General features: G+C 43.8%; 1 protein-coding gene across 7 annotated transcripts in view; it reads left to right on the top strand.

The window, feature by feature from the left end:
- The window catches only part of LOC140648627 (KAT8 regulatory NSL complex subunit 1-like), a 40,498-nt gene that overhangs the window by 3,491 nt on the left and 22,118 nt on the right, over positions 1–14,889 (top strand). For 3 of the 7 annotated variants that reach the window (XM_072854935.1, XM_072854934.1, XM_072854933.1), the window contains exons 1-2: positions 2,935–3,418; positions 13,403–13,544. In XM_072854935.1, the coding sequence (XP_072711036.1) occupies positions 3,018–3,418; positions 13,403–13,544 (543 nt within the window). In that variant the 5' untranslated portion in view covers positions 2,935–3,017. Of the gene's footprint in view, positions 1–2,934; positions 3,419–8,471; positions 8,642–13,402; positions 13,545–14,889 lie in introns of those variants that run through there. The other 4 variants (XM_072854937.1, XM_072854938.1, XM_072854936.1 and 1 more) reach the window with 2 other exon arrangements.

The following is a 14,889-nucleotide window of genomic DNA, read 5'->3' as shown; positions in this document are numbered from 1 at the left end:
GCGGTCGTAGTCGGCTATATTTTGTTCTTGTTGCAGCTCTGAAGACAAAGGGCCTAATACTATGTTAATGTACTTTTATAGAAGCTTATTGTCAGAAGAACTCAGACTGATTGCTGCCTGTTCTGTCACAATACCTGGAGGATATTGAAAAATATTGTAGTACAGAGTGTTTCCCTTTTAGTTCAAGCTTTCTTAGGCTTTTTCTGTATTAAACGGTCAATACAGTTTTTGGAAAAGCTGTGAGGGTTACCTTGAAAAGTTACTGTGGGTGTTTGCTTAGAAGGTCAGTTGTCATTAATGCTCAGTTGTCATTAATGCAGTTGTTGAGCTCATCGCTGTCACTAGAAAGTCAGGAATCTTTCTTTTTTTTTTCTCCATGGGATGCTACCAACGGCTGCCGCAGTGATGTGGAATCTTAAAGGCAAACGGCTGTAGCTTAGTAAAAGTCAAACACAAAATCATTGAATTTAGCTTAGGGATGACTTAGAGAAACCGAATTGTGAGAAAGTGAGCATAACTACCCAAAGAAGAGGCAGAGAAGCAAGTAAACCAATCTAGGTAAATACCGTGCCTCAAGAGCTCTTCTGACTCGGACTGAATTATTTCCTAAGTGGAAAGGCTAGATTCTACTGAAGCCAATGAACGTAGGCTAAGAAGCAACGTATAAGAAAAATTCAACTTCTGAGATGGAATTTGATGAACAAATCACTACAGTTGTTAAAAACAACCACAGAAGTACTTTAAAGACACTAGAAGCAGGAAGCCGGTTTAAAAAAAGAAAATAATCACAAACCCAAAAAAGGAAAATCTGTCTGGCCTCGTACACTAGTTGTAATCAACAGAACAACTAAGAAAGATCATTTCCTGATCCCCTCTGTTGTGAAGGGGGATGTTAAAATTCCCTGCTGTACCTTTTAAAGCTGCTGTTAGTCTGGGGAATTTATTAAACGTCAGAAAAGTAGATACCGGAGCAGACTGGATTGTCAGCAGATAATATATCACGTCTTAATTTTTTAATGCAAAACTCCATGCTTTCATTTCTACTATCTCTTTATGGCTCTCATGATGAGACATGACAAGATGTGGGTAATTCTGGGACAGTAAAAAGTTACATGGGCTAAGTTCTGCGCTGGTCAAGAAAAAAAAAGTATGGATTTCCCCCCAGCCCCCAATATTAAATACTTATAGAACAGCCAGTGATATCTCACTGTATGAAGTAACTTTATAATCTGTTCCAAATTAAACAGTAGTATTAGAAATAGAAAAATCTTGATTCCTTGGAAGTGGACTGGCTCATTAAGGATCGTGGAAAAAAACATCTCCTTTTTACCTTCTTTAATACCCTTTTTCTTCTTTTTCAATTTTTTGCCTTGTCTCAGGCACCTTTTTGTGGTCTAATATTTGTTGTAAAGCATACAATTTTCTTCTGAATTACATTGGCCTGAAAATACAACCAGCAATGACACTATCTCTTCAGCTGCAGCTGTACCATGAAGTAAACCTTTGGGGGGAAAGGTTTTGCATGGGCAAATGGTACAATTGTGAACATTAAATTCTTAAATGCTGCTTTTGGCTTTTTGCTTTGGCAAAAATATTTAATCAGATATTAAATAAAACGTTTAGAAACCATGTTCTCAATCTGCTACATCAAGAAATCAAGCTGCCACAAACCCCTAATAAAACGCTGGAGGGTACAATAGCTAATTCTGTGACCTTTCTCAGTAAAACTTCAAATAAAAGTATTACTGTCCCTTCTTTAAATAACATAAACCATCCCACCTTTTGATGAGCATGTGTGGAAGCATTGCTTCTTCAGTCTTAATGTTTCTTCTGGTGGTCTGTGTGCTTTGGGAGCTCTCTGCAACTTCTTTGTGTGGTTTTCAGGTGTTACTCTATAGAACAGATGCCTCATAGCATTGTCATGCTAACCCTGCTTAACTGGTATTCTGCCTCGCGGTGTTACTCTGCAGGAAACTATGAAAAGGTAATTCAGGAAGATGTTGGCTAGAAGAGACTGGAGGCAGCAGACCGCGATGCTTTCCTGAGACGCTGACTTTGGTCATGGCTGCTGTCTTAACTTCCCGGGCAGCCTCTGCCCGCAGAGGCTTTCCCTGACTCGATGGAGTATTTCTGAGATCCACTGATGTAAAGGATTACGGTCTTAGCTTTTTTTGCTTAAGTGCGCTAGTCGAGTTTTTCCAGTTTTGCCCACTATTCTGAATTACCAATACTGAGAATTCTGCTCTGGAGATGGCGGCTTGCCAGCTACCTGCTGTGGAGACCTGGTTCCCCCCTCAGAGCCACGGGCAAGCCAAGTGTGGCACACCTCCGTCCCTCATGCCCAGACAAGATGGAAAGCCCTCAGGTAGCTGGCTGAACGTTGACTTTTCATTATTCAGGCTGGATTAATTACTGGCTGAGATGTTTTTATAATTGGATTAGTGCATAAAACAGGTGGAGGATGGGCTCCGCAGTGGATGCGGGCCTTGTGCTGGACGTGTTCTTTCTTTCGCTCCGCCCGGGGCTGCGCCCTGCCGGCGTGCAGCCGGGCCGGGGGCGGCGGGGATCACTGCTGGCGGCAGAGCTCCGGGCCCGGCCAGCGCGCGAAGGACGCGACCGGTGCGGCGGCTCCCGCGCCGCGACGGGACAAGATGGCCGCCAGCTCCACCAAGGACCCGCTCCTGAGAAAAGGAGACCTTCCCCCCGCGGCCTTATATAGACCGGGGGGGGGCAGGCTGACAGTTATGATTGGCTCGCCAGCCTGCCCTCCTCACCGCTCCTCCCCCCAGCACGTGCTGGCACTATTTACCCGTTCTGGTTGGCTCTGAAGCGAGCGCGTGCTCCAGCAGCCAATAGGCGATCGGTGCCGCGGCCGGCGGGGGAAGGAGGGGCTGCCGGCGCCGGTATTGCGCCTGCGCATTGCGGTGGCGCTGAGGCGCGGGCACTGTCTGGCCGGCGCCGGGAGACATCCGCGTCCCCGCTGAGGCGCGGTGCCGCCTCCCTGCCCTCGGGCCCGCATGGCGGCAGCCGCAGCCGCGGCCCCAGCCCCAGCCGTGGCTCCTGGGCTGTGCGCGCTGCCCACCGGGCGGGCGGCCGCCGCGCGGGGCCGCCAGGCCGCGCTGTGGAGCCGGGCGCGGCGCCTCCGCCGCCGGCTGCGGGCGCTTCAGGCCCGGCAGGTGGAACGGCACGTCCGGCACCAGCTGGCCGGCTTAGCGCGACACCTAGGGCGGGCGGGTCCCGGCAGCCTGCCGCCCGCTCTGGGGCCTGACCTGCGGCTGCTGGCGGCCAGCGCTACCGCCCGCCTCCGCGCCACGCAGGGCGCCTGCGACTCCGATGCCACCGGCAGCAGCAGCGGCTCCGGCGAGGAGAGCGAGGCGGACGGGCCGGGGCCGCGACGCCCCGCCGCGGCCTCCCCAGAGTGAGTAGGGGGCTGCCGCGGCCCTTCCCCGGGAAGGTGCCTCTTAAGATACTTCCTGCGGCGTTTGTAGAGTTGCTCAAGGAGTCTGGCCGCTCAAACGTGCGTTTTCGGGTTATTTAAGTCTAAAGCATCGCTTTAATAGCGCTTCTTCTGAATAGCGGCGCTTTTTTTTAATGCTAAAAGCGTGAGAAAACCTCTTTCTGCCTTCCCCGTTTATCCTCTGGCGGCTTTCCCCGGGCTTCGTTCCTTAGACCCGAAAACGACCCCCATGTCGCCGGGAAGGGACGGCTCCGGGGCCCCCCGGCCCGGGCTGTGGCGGGGGCAGGAGCGGGGCGTGGTGTCAGGTGTGAATCCCGGTGCGTGGGGTCTCGGGTCTCCGGTTTCCTCCCGTGGAGGGGGGAGCGGCTGGCGGCGGCTGGAGCGCCGGGGAGAGCGGCAGTGTCGGTCCGAAGGCAGCAAGGATGGGAGATTTTATCTTGTATTCGCTTCTTCCTCTTCCTTGTGAGCTTTTATGTTGTGTTTTTTTTTTTCCTTAAACTCGTACACCAAGTATTCTTTACCCTATGTGCTTTTACGGTGCTTTCTCTTCCGTGTTGGTTTTGCATATATTAGGTCGGAAATATTTATGAGGTGTTCACAGTTTATCTGTGAAGCGAGTTGCTCGGACAACCTTTGCAGTGTGTGCCACTTCGTAGCGTAACGCTTTTGTATCCATCTTGGTTTAAAGATATGAGCAAGGTCGGATTTGTAGGAAGAAGTGACCTTTTGTTAAACCGCCTGACGTAACTGGGGGCAGGGAAAGGATAAAATTTGGCCCCAGTTTGATAAATAAAAGTAGGATAGGGCTGTTTTGTGATAATGTTAATAGGAAGGAGCTAACCAAATCGGTGTTGGTGGCAGGACAAACAATATGAAGAGAAAGCTTTTACTTTTATGAAGGTAAAGGCTTTCCAAAAGCCCAGTGTCTGCGCTGACAATGGCCTTCTGTATTATTCCAAACCAACTTAAAGTGCTTTTGCAGTAGGCATGGTTTGGAAGTGCACTAGGAAGCAGCACACGTCAGCTTTGACGTGGCCAGGTTGCTGATCTTGGTGGCGAACGATGTGTCTCCATTTCACAATAAACACACAGGACGTTTGAAGTGATCAGTTTTGTTTTCTGTGTGTGAAGTGGTCAGTCATCTGAAAACTAGCTATAATGAGAACAGAGGTCTTTACTGCTTTTTTTCAACTTCATATCCAAAAGTAGTACTTGTGTGGTCTGTTGAAGAAGGTGATTTGATAAGAGAGAAGCCAGATAATGGCTAGCTGCTGGCAAAAGGGATGGCCCGTGCTCTGCCCTGGCTCTGCGCCCTGTTCGAGCACAGCCATCTCTGGCTCCCAGGTGGAGTGGTTCATGGTGTGAAACCATCAGCTCTGTAGAAAAATGAGTTTTGTTCTGTCACTTTGTCTCCTGAAGCTGTGGTCGTGGTTTTAGGTGTTTTCCAAGAGGAGCTCTTGGGGCAGAAGAGAGGGAAGCAGGGCTACTTCACTTGGCTGCTGCTAGCTCTTGGGAAGATTTAATCGCCTTTTAGGAAAGACCCAAACCAGCAGTGGTTCTGTATGGTAATTTTAAGTTGATTAGCACAGATTGTAAAGCCAGGTGATGGCTTATTCCTGCCGGATGTATCTGCTGAGCAGTTCAGTGTACATGTCGCATCCTCTAAATAACATTTGTACCTTGTGGGGTTTCATCTGTGTTCTGAGGTTTGCTGTTTTCTAAAGAGGGGAGACAGCGACTGGCCTTAGACACCTATTAAGATTTGGCTGTGTTGTGGAGATCCTGGGTTAGTCTTTTTCTAAATGTTTTATTGAAGTAACTGTTCTCTCTACTCTGAGATGACCTGTTTAGTGGAATGACTGTCTTGGGGGAGGGAAGGAGAGCAAAGAAAGCTGTCTCTTGGACTTGCATATTCTGCCATTTCCTACTGTAATGTATTCTTTATTTGGTTGTCCGTGATGAATAAAGGGTCTGTATGTTAATTGTCCTCGTTCCGCTTCAGAACCCGGAGGTTGGTCAGATGGAACTCTCTGTGATGCTGCGCGCTCTCTCTTCCCAGTAAACCCTTGCATTCCTGTCTCCCCTGGCCCTCGGAGCTTTCCTGAGCATCAGCAAAGTGGAAGTTACCTGATTCCGCCTCCCTTGGCATTCGGAGAGCAACAATGAAAAATGTAACAAAGTGGCAGCCCTTTGGAGAGTAATTCATAGAAGGATAGAGGACCCCAAAAAAACTGCAAGGGAGTTTGTTGGAAGCTTTTATCTGCCAGGAGGCCAAGAAGGCAGCAGAGTAGAGGGCATCAGCCAGTGAGTTAAGTCTTTGTATAGTTGTCTTCCTGCTTCCCTCTGTTTATTTAAAAAATAATAATAATAATAAAAAAATCTCAGAATTGATTACTTGGCAGTCAAAAATGGATCAAAAAATTCTTGTGCATAAATCCAAGATAGCAACTTCATAACATTATGCCTTTCCCAGCATGGCACTGATCCTCTTTATCTCCCTCTGCCTTGTTTGTCCAGATCTTTTATTGCACACGTAGAAATGTGTGGTATTTAGACACATTCTCTATTTATTCAGTTTTCTTCCTATTGATTTGCCATGTAGTTTCCCTTGAATGTAACTCACTTGGATTTTCATGGGAACTGAAATGTTTCAGAGGGGTGTTGTACATTTATATTTATTTGTAGCAAAGGCCTGTTAAGATGAAGGTTTTGTTTTCCAGTATTTTTCCTGGTTTTTGGCCTAATTCTAGTCAATGGCCTTGCCGTATAGACTGCATGCTGTTGAAACATGGCTGTGAAGAAACAACTGTTTCTTAACTACCCTACAGCAAAAGCTGTAACTGCTGTGAGTATTTCTGGGGTAGCTGGGCTTTATAACAAGCAGCTTCAGCCCGAGCGGTTAGTTTGAGGGAGCTGTAAACAGCTCCAACTGTTGTGGAGGCTTTACAGTCCTGTATGTGTTCTTTACTTTTACATGAACTCTTTAATCACAGGTTAGTTGCTTAATCTACATATTGGTCATAAAACAGTGTATCTAAAGGAATGTCGCTATTTCCAATCTATAATTTAGTGCAGAAACAATGAAATACTTATGTTTGGTGTGGGTAATGGCTTGAAAAATTATAGAATAAGTAGCATGTGATTTTCCTGTTTTACTTTTGACTTTGGCTTCAACTTAAAATGTGCTCTCAGCTGCTTTACATCTCTCAATTGCGAATGCTTTCAAGTTGAGCTTGCAGTCTTTTTTTTTCATCATTGGAGCAGTGTAAATCCCAACTGGGATTTGCACAAAGCTTGCCTTTCTGTGTTCCTCTGCATGTACGCTCATGCGGGCATTCACAAATCTGCTGTCTTGGATACTTCAGTTAAGTTTGGCTGAGTGAAATCTTACTTTAGCTGTCGCATGTTTTATCTCACAGAAACAAATTTACGTGGATACAACTCTTGAGTTTAGATTCTGGGCCCGTGGAAGGTATCCACAGAAAACGGGCTGTGTACAGCAGCAGTTCAAACTTCCGCTCCTAACTGAAGGCTGCTAGCAATGACCAGCCAAATGGATGGATGTTGGCGGTGGTTGGTTTTGGACTAGTTGGTGCTTGTTGTGCATGGGCAAGCAGAGGGGAGCTGGGATTGTGGAACGGGGAGTGGAGCCTGTAGGGTGGGACAGACCCGACGGAAGCTTAAAAATCAATTGCAGAGTCTTGCTTTATGTTTTATTCTCTCTCTGCTTCTAGATACTTTGTGTAATTATATTTCCTTTAATAAACGTAAATGTTGGTTTTCTTTGCTTGCTGCATTATTAGCTAAATTCTAAAAACCAACTCAGTGAGATTTGAAGCCAAAAAAAGGTGATTGATAGTAGATTGTTCTTGCTTAAGTGTTGAATATGCTCCTGTACATTGATCTCTTTCTAATGTCAGATAATCTGGCAAAATCAATATGTTTTGAAATTGCCTTCCCCCCCCCCCCCCCCCACTAATCTGTGTTAAATGCTTATATTCTCATTTTGGTGACTACTGTCTGTAAATACTGTCGTAACTCTCCCAATATTGTGGAAAGCTAGATGTGGATTACTACATCTGGAAATTCCTTACCTTGTGGTAATGTACCTAAACTAATGGCAAAAGTACGTGAAGTTTCCCTTCTGGCTGGAAAGAACCATTGTAATCTTCTGATCTTGACCTCCCTACCACAAGGCAATATTCAAATAGATCTTCAGGCTGTGAATTTGTAAGGAGCCGCTTCAAACCTGTTAAGAACTTGTTGTAGACAGTGATTTAAGGTGAGGGTGGGGAAATTCAGGTGTTTCTGAAATTAAAGCATATATCAGAATGGAAAGAATTTATCAGGATTAGCCTTAAAAAAATCTTTTTCCTTGAAGAGCATGTATGCTTATGCCTAATATAACTGTGGTCCCAGGCTTAGTGCTTTAAAATCTGGGCACGCCTGATTTTATTTTTTTTTTTCCTGTGAAGTTGCTGGGGCATTATCTTTCTGCTTCTGTGTTCCTATCATGTCATGACTGAAGTTTGTCTTCAGAGACTTGTCTGGCATGCTCAGAAGAGGTATCTTCTGCTTATGTTCCCTGAGGCAAGTGATCCCATTTGGTGTCATCAGGATGTGAGGATTGTGCTACCCTCAGTCATAAGGATGTTCAGAAACCCTCTGGTGAAAAATGTCGCCAAAGAAGAAAAAAAGTATTTGTTTCCTTTTTGATTGGTGGTCTACCAGGTTGATCACTCTTAAGCAAGGGTGTAGAAAGCTCTATATCCACAGCCTGTAATCACAAGAAGTTTGACCCATAGTCTCACCTCACTTCTTTTAATTCTGGTTTAGTAACCTGAATATGGCGTGCTTGGGTTTTTATATAGATGCACAAAACCTGCCTTAAAAAAAACCCCAACAACCTCACACGTAGGGTTGCGGAGGGAGGTGAACAATTAGTTCTTATGTCACCTGAGGCTTATGCAGTTCCTTCCATGTCATCTTGAAACCAGTATTTTTAATTCATCAGATGTGGTGAGCTTGAGTCATTGTCAGGAGGAAGAGAGAAAGCTTCCTGGAAAACTACAAGCAAGATAAATATCTCCCGAAAACACAAGTCTGATATCCAGGTTCAAGAAGTCAATTGTGATTACTGCATCATTGTGAACAGCCTTGTTCATCAAAATGTCTACAGATGAGGTAGTAATTTCTTTCAGACATTGTTTTAGCTTGTTGCCTTTTCTTTATTCAAAAGGTTACTCTCTGCAGATATTTTCATACCTTGGTAGTGGCAGCAGATACATCATTTGAGAAAGAAACTATCTGATAATGATTGCCATTGTCATGCTGTTGGTAGGCACGTAGTCTTTCTCTTTTCAGAGTTAGTACAAAATAGCTGGGGAGAACTGAAATTAAGGGTCCCTGGAGGTAAGAGGTTTCAGAAGGAAGAAGGGAAGGACTGTTCTTGCTTTGTGCATTGCCAGAGAAACTGCTGTAGCCAGTTCAGAGCATGGAGACCGGCTCTGCCTGCTCAGGTGAATGTCAGTACTGTGTGGTCTGTCCTGTGGAAGGCTTTAGAGGTATTTGTCTATAAACAAGATTTTTGTAAGCTTGCTTAAAATAGAAGGTGACTTTTATGCGTTTTCTGTGCATATGTGTTGGTGATGTTGGTCTTTTGCTGTAACTCTGCGTGGGTGCCTCCAGGGAACACTGTCCATGGCCAAAAACGGTGCTGACTTTGTCAGAGCCTTGGTCTAGGTGAGGCAGGCGTGCGTAAGTGTTGCTGGTTAGATCTACCAGTGGTGTCTCTGACAGACACTACACCGTTAGCAGCTGCAATGTCCCATGTCCAAGTCATAAACTCCATTGAACTACATATGCATAAAATGAGGAAATCTGCTACCTTGATTTAAAAGTATGAGATAACCGAGCCCCTTTATTCATGCGTTTGTTTGGGGTTTCTGTTCTCTTCTCGTGTCATACCCTAGAAATGTGCCTGTTAGTCCTCTGACAAATGGATTCTCCTGCATGCTATTAAATAGCAGTTCTGTACCATGTCACTTACCTTATATGTCAGTTTGATTAAACTCAATTTCCTTGTGACTTATTTCAATACCTCTCTGTTTGCTACTCTTTCTCTAGGGAAAGAAAGAAAGAAAAAAATCTGTTTGACAGTTATCCAAGCTTTAATTGATTTGATACTAAAGTATAGTGATGATTATCAAGGCTGTGGGAGGCTGTGATATGCTAAAGATACTAATGCGCTCGTTTGTGACAATTGCATAATGGTAGTAGTAAATGTACTATAAATTTACTTAATTATGCCTATACGAATGCTCCCACAGATTGTCTTGCATTTTTTTCAGAATGCTTGGTATCTGTTCTAATTTGTTTTATGACTTCCCCCAAGAGCAATTTGGTACTAATCATTTGCTGTTGTTACAGATAGACTCCTCCTCATATTACAGGCATTTTCTTAATTTTCTGCACCACTGGAATCTGAAAAGCACTGGTAGTGCAGAAACTTGGGTTTTAAAACTCTAATTGCACCGTGCCATTTTTGTTTGGGGGTTCTGGGAGCTTGCCTGGATTTGAGAGATTCAGTAAGGTACATCTAAAGAATTCCTTTGTGGACTGAATTTGTTGCAGTTAACTCTTCTAGAGCAATTGGGAAAGATTAACCCATATCTTAAAGACATGAACGGGAGGTGCAAGTAAGGCTAGTATACCGTGCTCTCTAGGAAGAAAAACTAAGACAGCAAGCCAAGCAGGCAACCTGGTATGAGTTGCACATTTGCCTCCCTTGTTCTGCCTCTGTGTTAAAGTTGTGACATGTACAAGGTAAGACACTTGCCTAGCCCTAAATAATCAAGACTTACATAGACATAAACCTGTAATAATCAATTGCAATAGTCTTTATATTGCATTATATACTGGTACATTTATGAATTCTTAGGCTAAAGTAGCAATGCCGAGGAAGCCTTCAGTTTGCCTTTCATCATTTGTGGCTCTGTTACCAGCCGACGCAGTGGTTTTCTCTTGGGCTGAATAACTTCCAGGACACTAACACCTTCCATTGGCCCCCCCGTTATCATCTATAATTTTGTTTAATCAGAGTGGTATTGGAAGGAGTTCTGGTGGTGCTCCAATTCCAAATGGAATCGTAGCCTGAACACTCTTTCCTATTATTTAATTTCTCTTTAGACATCTTTAGCTCAGAATTACTTTTAAACTTTTTTTTACTGGCTGCTTTTGAACAGTGCTTGTTTTTTATCTAGTAAAGCAGGCCTGTTCACCTTAATTTTTAAATGTTGCATTGCCACATTTGAAGACCGAGAGAGAACAGATTGGATGCCCCAGTGTTTTCAGGTATTTGAAACAACATGCTCTTGCTGTAGTATGTTTGGAGGAGGAAAAAAAAAAAATCCTGATCTTTGGAAGATGATGATGGTGGTACTCAAAAAATGAATTAAATAAAAGAAAAATCTGCAATAAAATGGATTTCAGGCTGGAAGGTAAACTGTACTTTGAAGGGACAGCATTTGGGTCAGTAAGGTCTTTGCATCAGTAAAAGTTGGTCTGTGTTCAGGAGCGCATATCAGCTAAACTTCCTGTGGAAAAACCTCGTTACAAAGTGTTTGGTCAGCCAAATTGTGGCTTGGTTTCCCTTTGGCATGACCTTGTCAGTCAGAAGAATCTCATTCACTGATGTGCTAACTGGACTCTTTGAAGTTGCTTCGAAGCTGCATCGTTAGCTTGGGGCTGCTTCTGAGGTTTCTCTCTCTGCTCACATATTGATTCCCAATTGTTTCTATGAGCTTTAATTTAAAGAAAATACAAAGTTTTTTCTTTCTCTGAGAGCTCTGATTTTTTTCAGCTAGTCAGTGCTTTGTTCTTACATTTGATATATTGCCCTAAATAATTATTTGATGTGTTTCTTTATTAAAACTAGAGTTCTTAAACTGTAGCCACATCTGATCCTATGCAGACACAGCAGACTCCCCACACAGATGAAAAGGAGCCTCTCAACATTTCCCCAAAGTGGTTTTAGCCCTAATTGTTACCTGGTCTTTGCTCTTTACTCATCATACTGCTGGTGTAAAGTAGGTCATGCACTTTCTGAAGAGAGGGGAAAAAAACCCACCGTGGGGTTGGCAGTAGAGGTTTGAGTTGAATTGAATTACATCAGCTTGTCAAGTGAGCGGTCTTGAGTTAAGAACGGAAGATTAAACTTCAATTATTTTTTTAATCCCTATTCTTTCGCAGGGAAATTCCTGCCTGCACTAAAAGATTTGTGAAGTTATTGCAAACTATTGGTGCAAAAGCAAAAAGCATACACTGGAGCCTCCACAAACTTCCACTTACGAAGTGGTATTTGCATTAGCCATTGTTTCCAAGTCTGAAGTGATTGATGTACTGTTCTGTAGCTGTGTTTGCTTATATTATGAGGATTATTTGAATGTGTGCTTCATTTAATCTCCATAAATTCAGATCAAATGCTAAATGTATTTAGGATTTGTGAGCTACAAAATCTTTCTTAGACTACTTGCTTAGACATAACAAAACTTTGAGAGTCTTTAAGCCACAAGGTTCTCTTAGGATTGTAAATTTATTTATGGGTGCAGGTCTTGCAAGAGAACAACACTTTCATTTCCTAAGAACAACCTTGCTGTAGGATCCCCTGCGCCTACAAAGGTGTGCCTTGTCCTGTATTTCATGGCTGAGATGCCAGTTCTCCCCTCCACGGTGCTGCCACCGAGAATTGCCCAGAGCCCTAGGTCATTGAATTCAGAGCCGTGTATTAAAACTCTCCATTGTGGGTTGAGAATGTACTTGCATCAGATATTTTCCTCTGTGGAAAAGCTCTTGTCAATAAATGCCACCTGTGTGCTTCAGTTTGTAGTGATATAGTAGTTTGTGGGTCTGTTTTAGTAAGCAGTGTAACTGAAATTGTAACACTAAAATTATGAAAAAACTTGTTACGCAAGGTGATTTTTCTGTTTCAGCAAAAGAAATTCAATCTGCGTGTTAGACACAGGACCTTATCTGCCTTTTTTAGGTATAATGCATGTGCCAAGCATTACAGCGCATGCCATAGGCTGTCGTTTGTGCTGGGCATGACAGCTTCTTAAAGTGCTGTAGTGTGGGTTGTCATTGCTTGTCTGTCTGTAGCCTAAAGGTTCTGACTGACAAGCAGGGATGCTTTTTGGGAGGCTGGTAAGGTTACTGCACAGTGCCTAATGCTTAAACACAGCGCATCGGCTGCTGAACCCACTAGAATGTATGGTGCGGTCCGTTAAGGTAAACCTTCATTCAAACAATAACTTTCAGTGAAGACAATACTTCCTCTTACCTTGAGTATAAAGGAAGTCTTATCTGTGCAGGTGTTTTAATATCTGGTGTTCTACGTGGCACTGGTGTGATGGTCTTCTGTTACAGCAACAGAGATTCAAGCAATAGACTAAAAATGTTGCGGCTGAGATGGTGAAGCACTGGGGTACCTTCCTGACGGGCGTGTGGGATTTCTGTTGGTAGAGGTTTTTAAGAGGGTGTTACACAAACGGCTATGAGGAGTGTCACAAAGACAGGTTAGTCCTGCTCTGTGGTCAGCAGCACATGCTCGGACTTTGTCCCTTCAGGCAGTCCCTTCCCCCAAATTTGCAGAGGAGAGAAGTCATTTCTGTGCTTGTCTGGAAACAGCTGGACTCCTGCATTGGTTTGTGATAGTCAAATTGATCATACCTGCTCCTTTGTAGCCTATTTTGTTGCATAGTTGAATTATATTGAGCGCTCTGTCTTGGGGTAGAATTTGTGGGGGGAAAACTCATTTGTCCTATATCCGCCACGAACTCTTAATCACTTTTTAATAGTGAAATTGTTCTTGAATTTGTCAATTTTTTTTTCTTCTAGTGTTGAAACTATTCCTTAAATGATAAGCACAAGCAAACTTTTGCTTTTCAGACGTCGCCATGCAGAGTGCCAGTGGGCGATGGAGAGAGCAGCCATTATTTGCCGTTGGACGTGGTTGCAGGCTCAAATCTCTGATTTGGAATATCGAATAAGACAGCAGACGGATATCTACAAGCGACTTCGTGCTGCCAAGGTAATTTTAGCCTTCTGTTTTATGGCTTGGGAGGTTCTCTGGAAGCTCTTAACGGGCTATTTCTTCAGCAGAATGGTTTTTTCTCTGTAGAAATAAGGGTGATGGAAAAAGCTTTTGAGCTTTTGAGTTAGTCCCATACCAACCAGTAAGAGGTGTTACCTCTTACTGGTATCTTTTGAAGGCTGTGATTTCTGTCTACTTCACAAAGATTATAGTAAGAGCTTGCTGAGAGAGGAGGGGCTTAATTTCATCATCTTGTCCAGGCAGAGCAGCTCATTAGCGGAATGGGGCTCCACAGCGGCGTAAGCTACCAGGCTGGTCCTCACAAGTGTTGGTTTCTACACTGGCATAGTGCCAGGGTACCAGCAGAGGTGCTCGCAGCTACTGTTTATGTTTCAAGCCTTGACGCCGGCTGGAAAGTGTTACCATTTAAAGCATGTAGATCTTTAAATCTCAGAAGATTGTGTACACAAGTTTTATGCTTTTCTTCTAGGCCGTGACCTTTTACTGTTTCACTTCAATATCTGAGAAGTGTTATGGTAGAAAATGGATAGGATGAATACTCATTTCTTGACTAGAATGATATTTACTTCTATGTGACTAGATTTCCTGGAAGAAATTAAACAAAACTTTCCGTCTTCAAAACTTGAAATGCATTTTGGGGTTTCCCCGTTTAAGAGCCTCTCAGTCCACTGCAAAAGTCTCTGGAAACACTTGAGTTAATCCTTTCAAGGTGCTTCTGAACTTTTGAAATCACTCTCATGTTCCGATTTGAAATGATTTGAATCTGTTTGGCTTTCAGTGTAAACTGCAAAGCTCATTTCCCTAGACTTTGGGGAAAAAAGCAGAATGGGAGGATTTATACTTGGCTCGAGTGTTTTCCTTCCTCCTGCCCTTTCTCTGGAAGAAAAACTGTTTTAATTATTGTCCTTATTGCATATGTGTCTGTGTTCTCTGGATAAATGCCTTTTGCAAATCAAATATGTTGGATGACTTGTCTGATAAATTGAAAACTTATTATTCCACTGGGGTATAATGTGTCTGTGACAAAGACAAAGAGCAGTGCCTATATAGCTTTGCTCCTTGTATGCTTTTGTAGGTGCTCCTGCGAGATCTCAGGTGAGGAAAGCCTTGATCTATTGGCATTCTTGGCTAGGGTTGCCAATGAGAGAGTCAGTCAGACCTGCTCTGAGTGGAGGCTTAGACTAAATGACCTCCAGATTTACTTTCCAATCTGAATTGCTCTTTGATTCTACTCCAATGCTACGGAAGATAGTGATTCCGAAGGGCCCTAGACTTTCATAACATTAGTCTCTCATGCAGCACAACCAGGTGAAGGAGAATA

The sequence above is a fragment of the Ciconia boyciana genome, chromosome 2 (genome assembly GCF_034638445.1).
Source record: "Ciconia boyciana chromosome 2, ASM3463844v1, whole genome shotgun sequence".
NCBI lineage: Eukaryota > Metazoa > Chordata > Aves > Ciconiiformes > Ciconiidae > Ciconia > Ciconia boyciana.
Note: the sequence above shows the minus strand (reverse complement) of the source record. Positions and strands in the feature narration are given on the sequence as shown.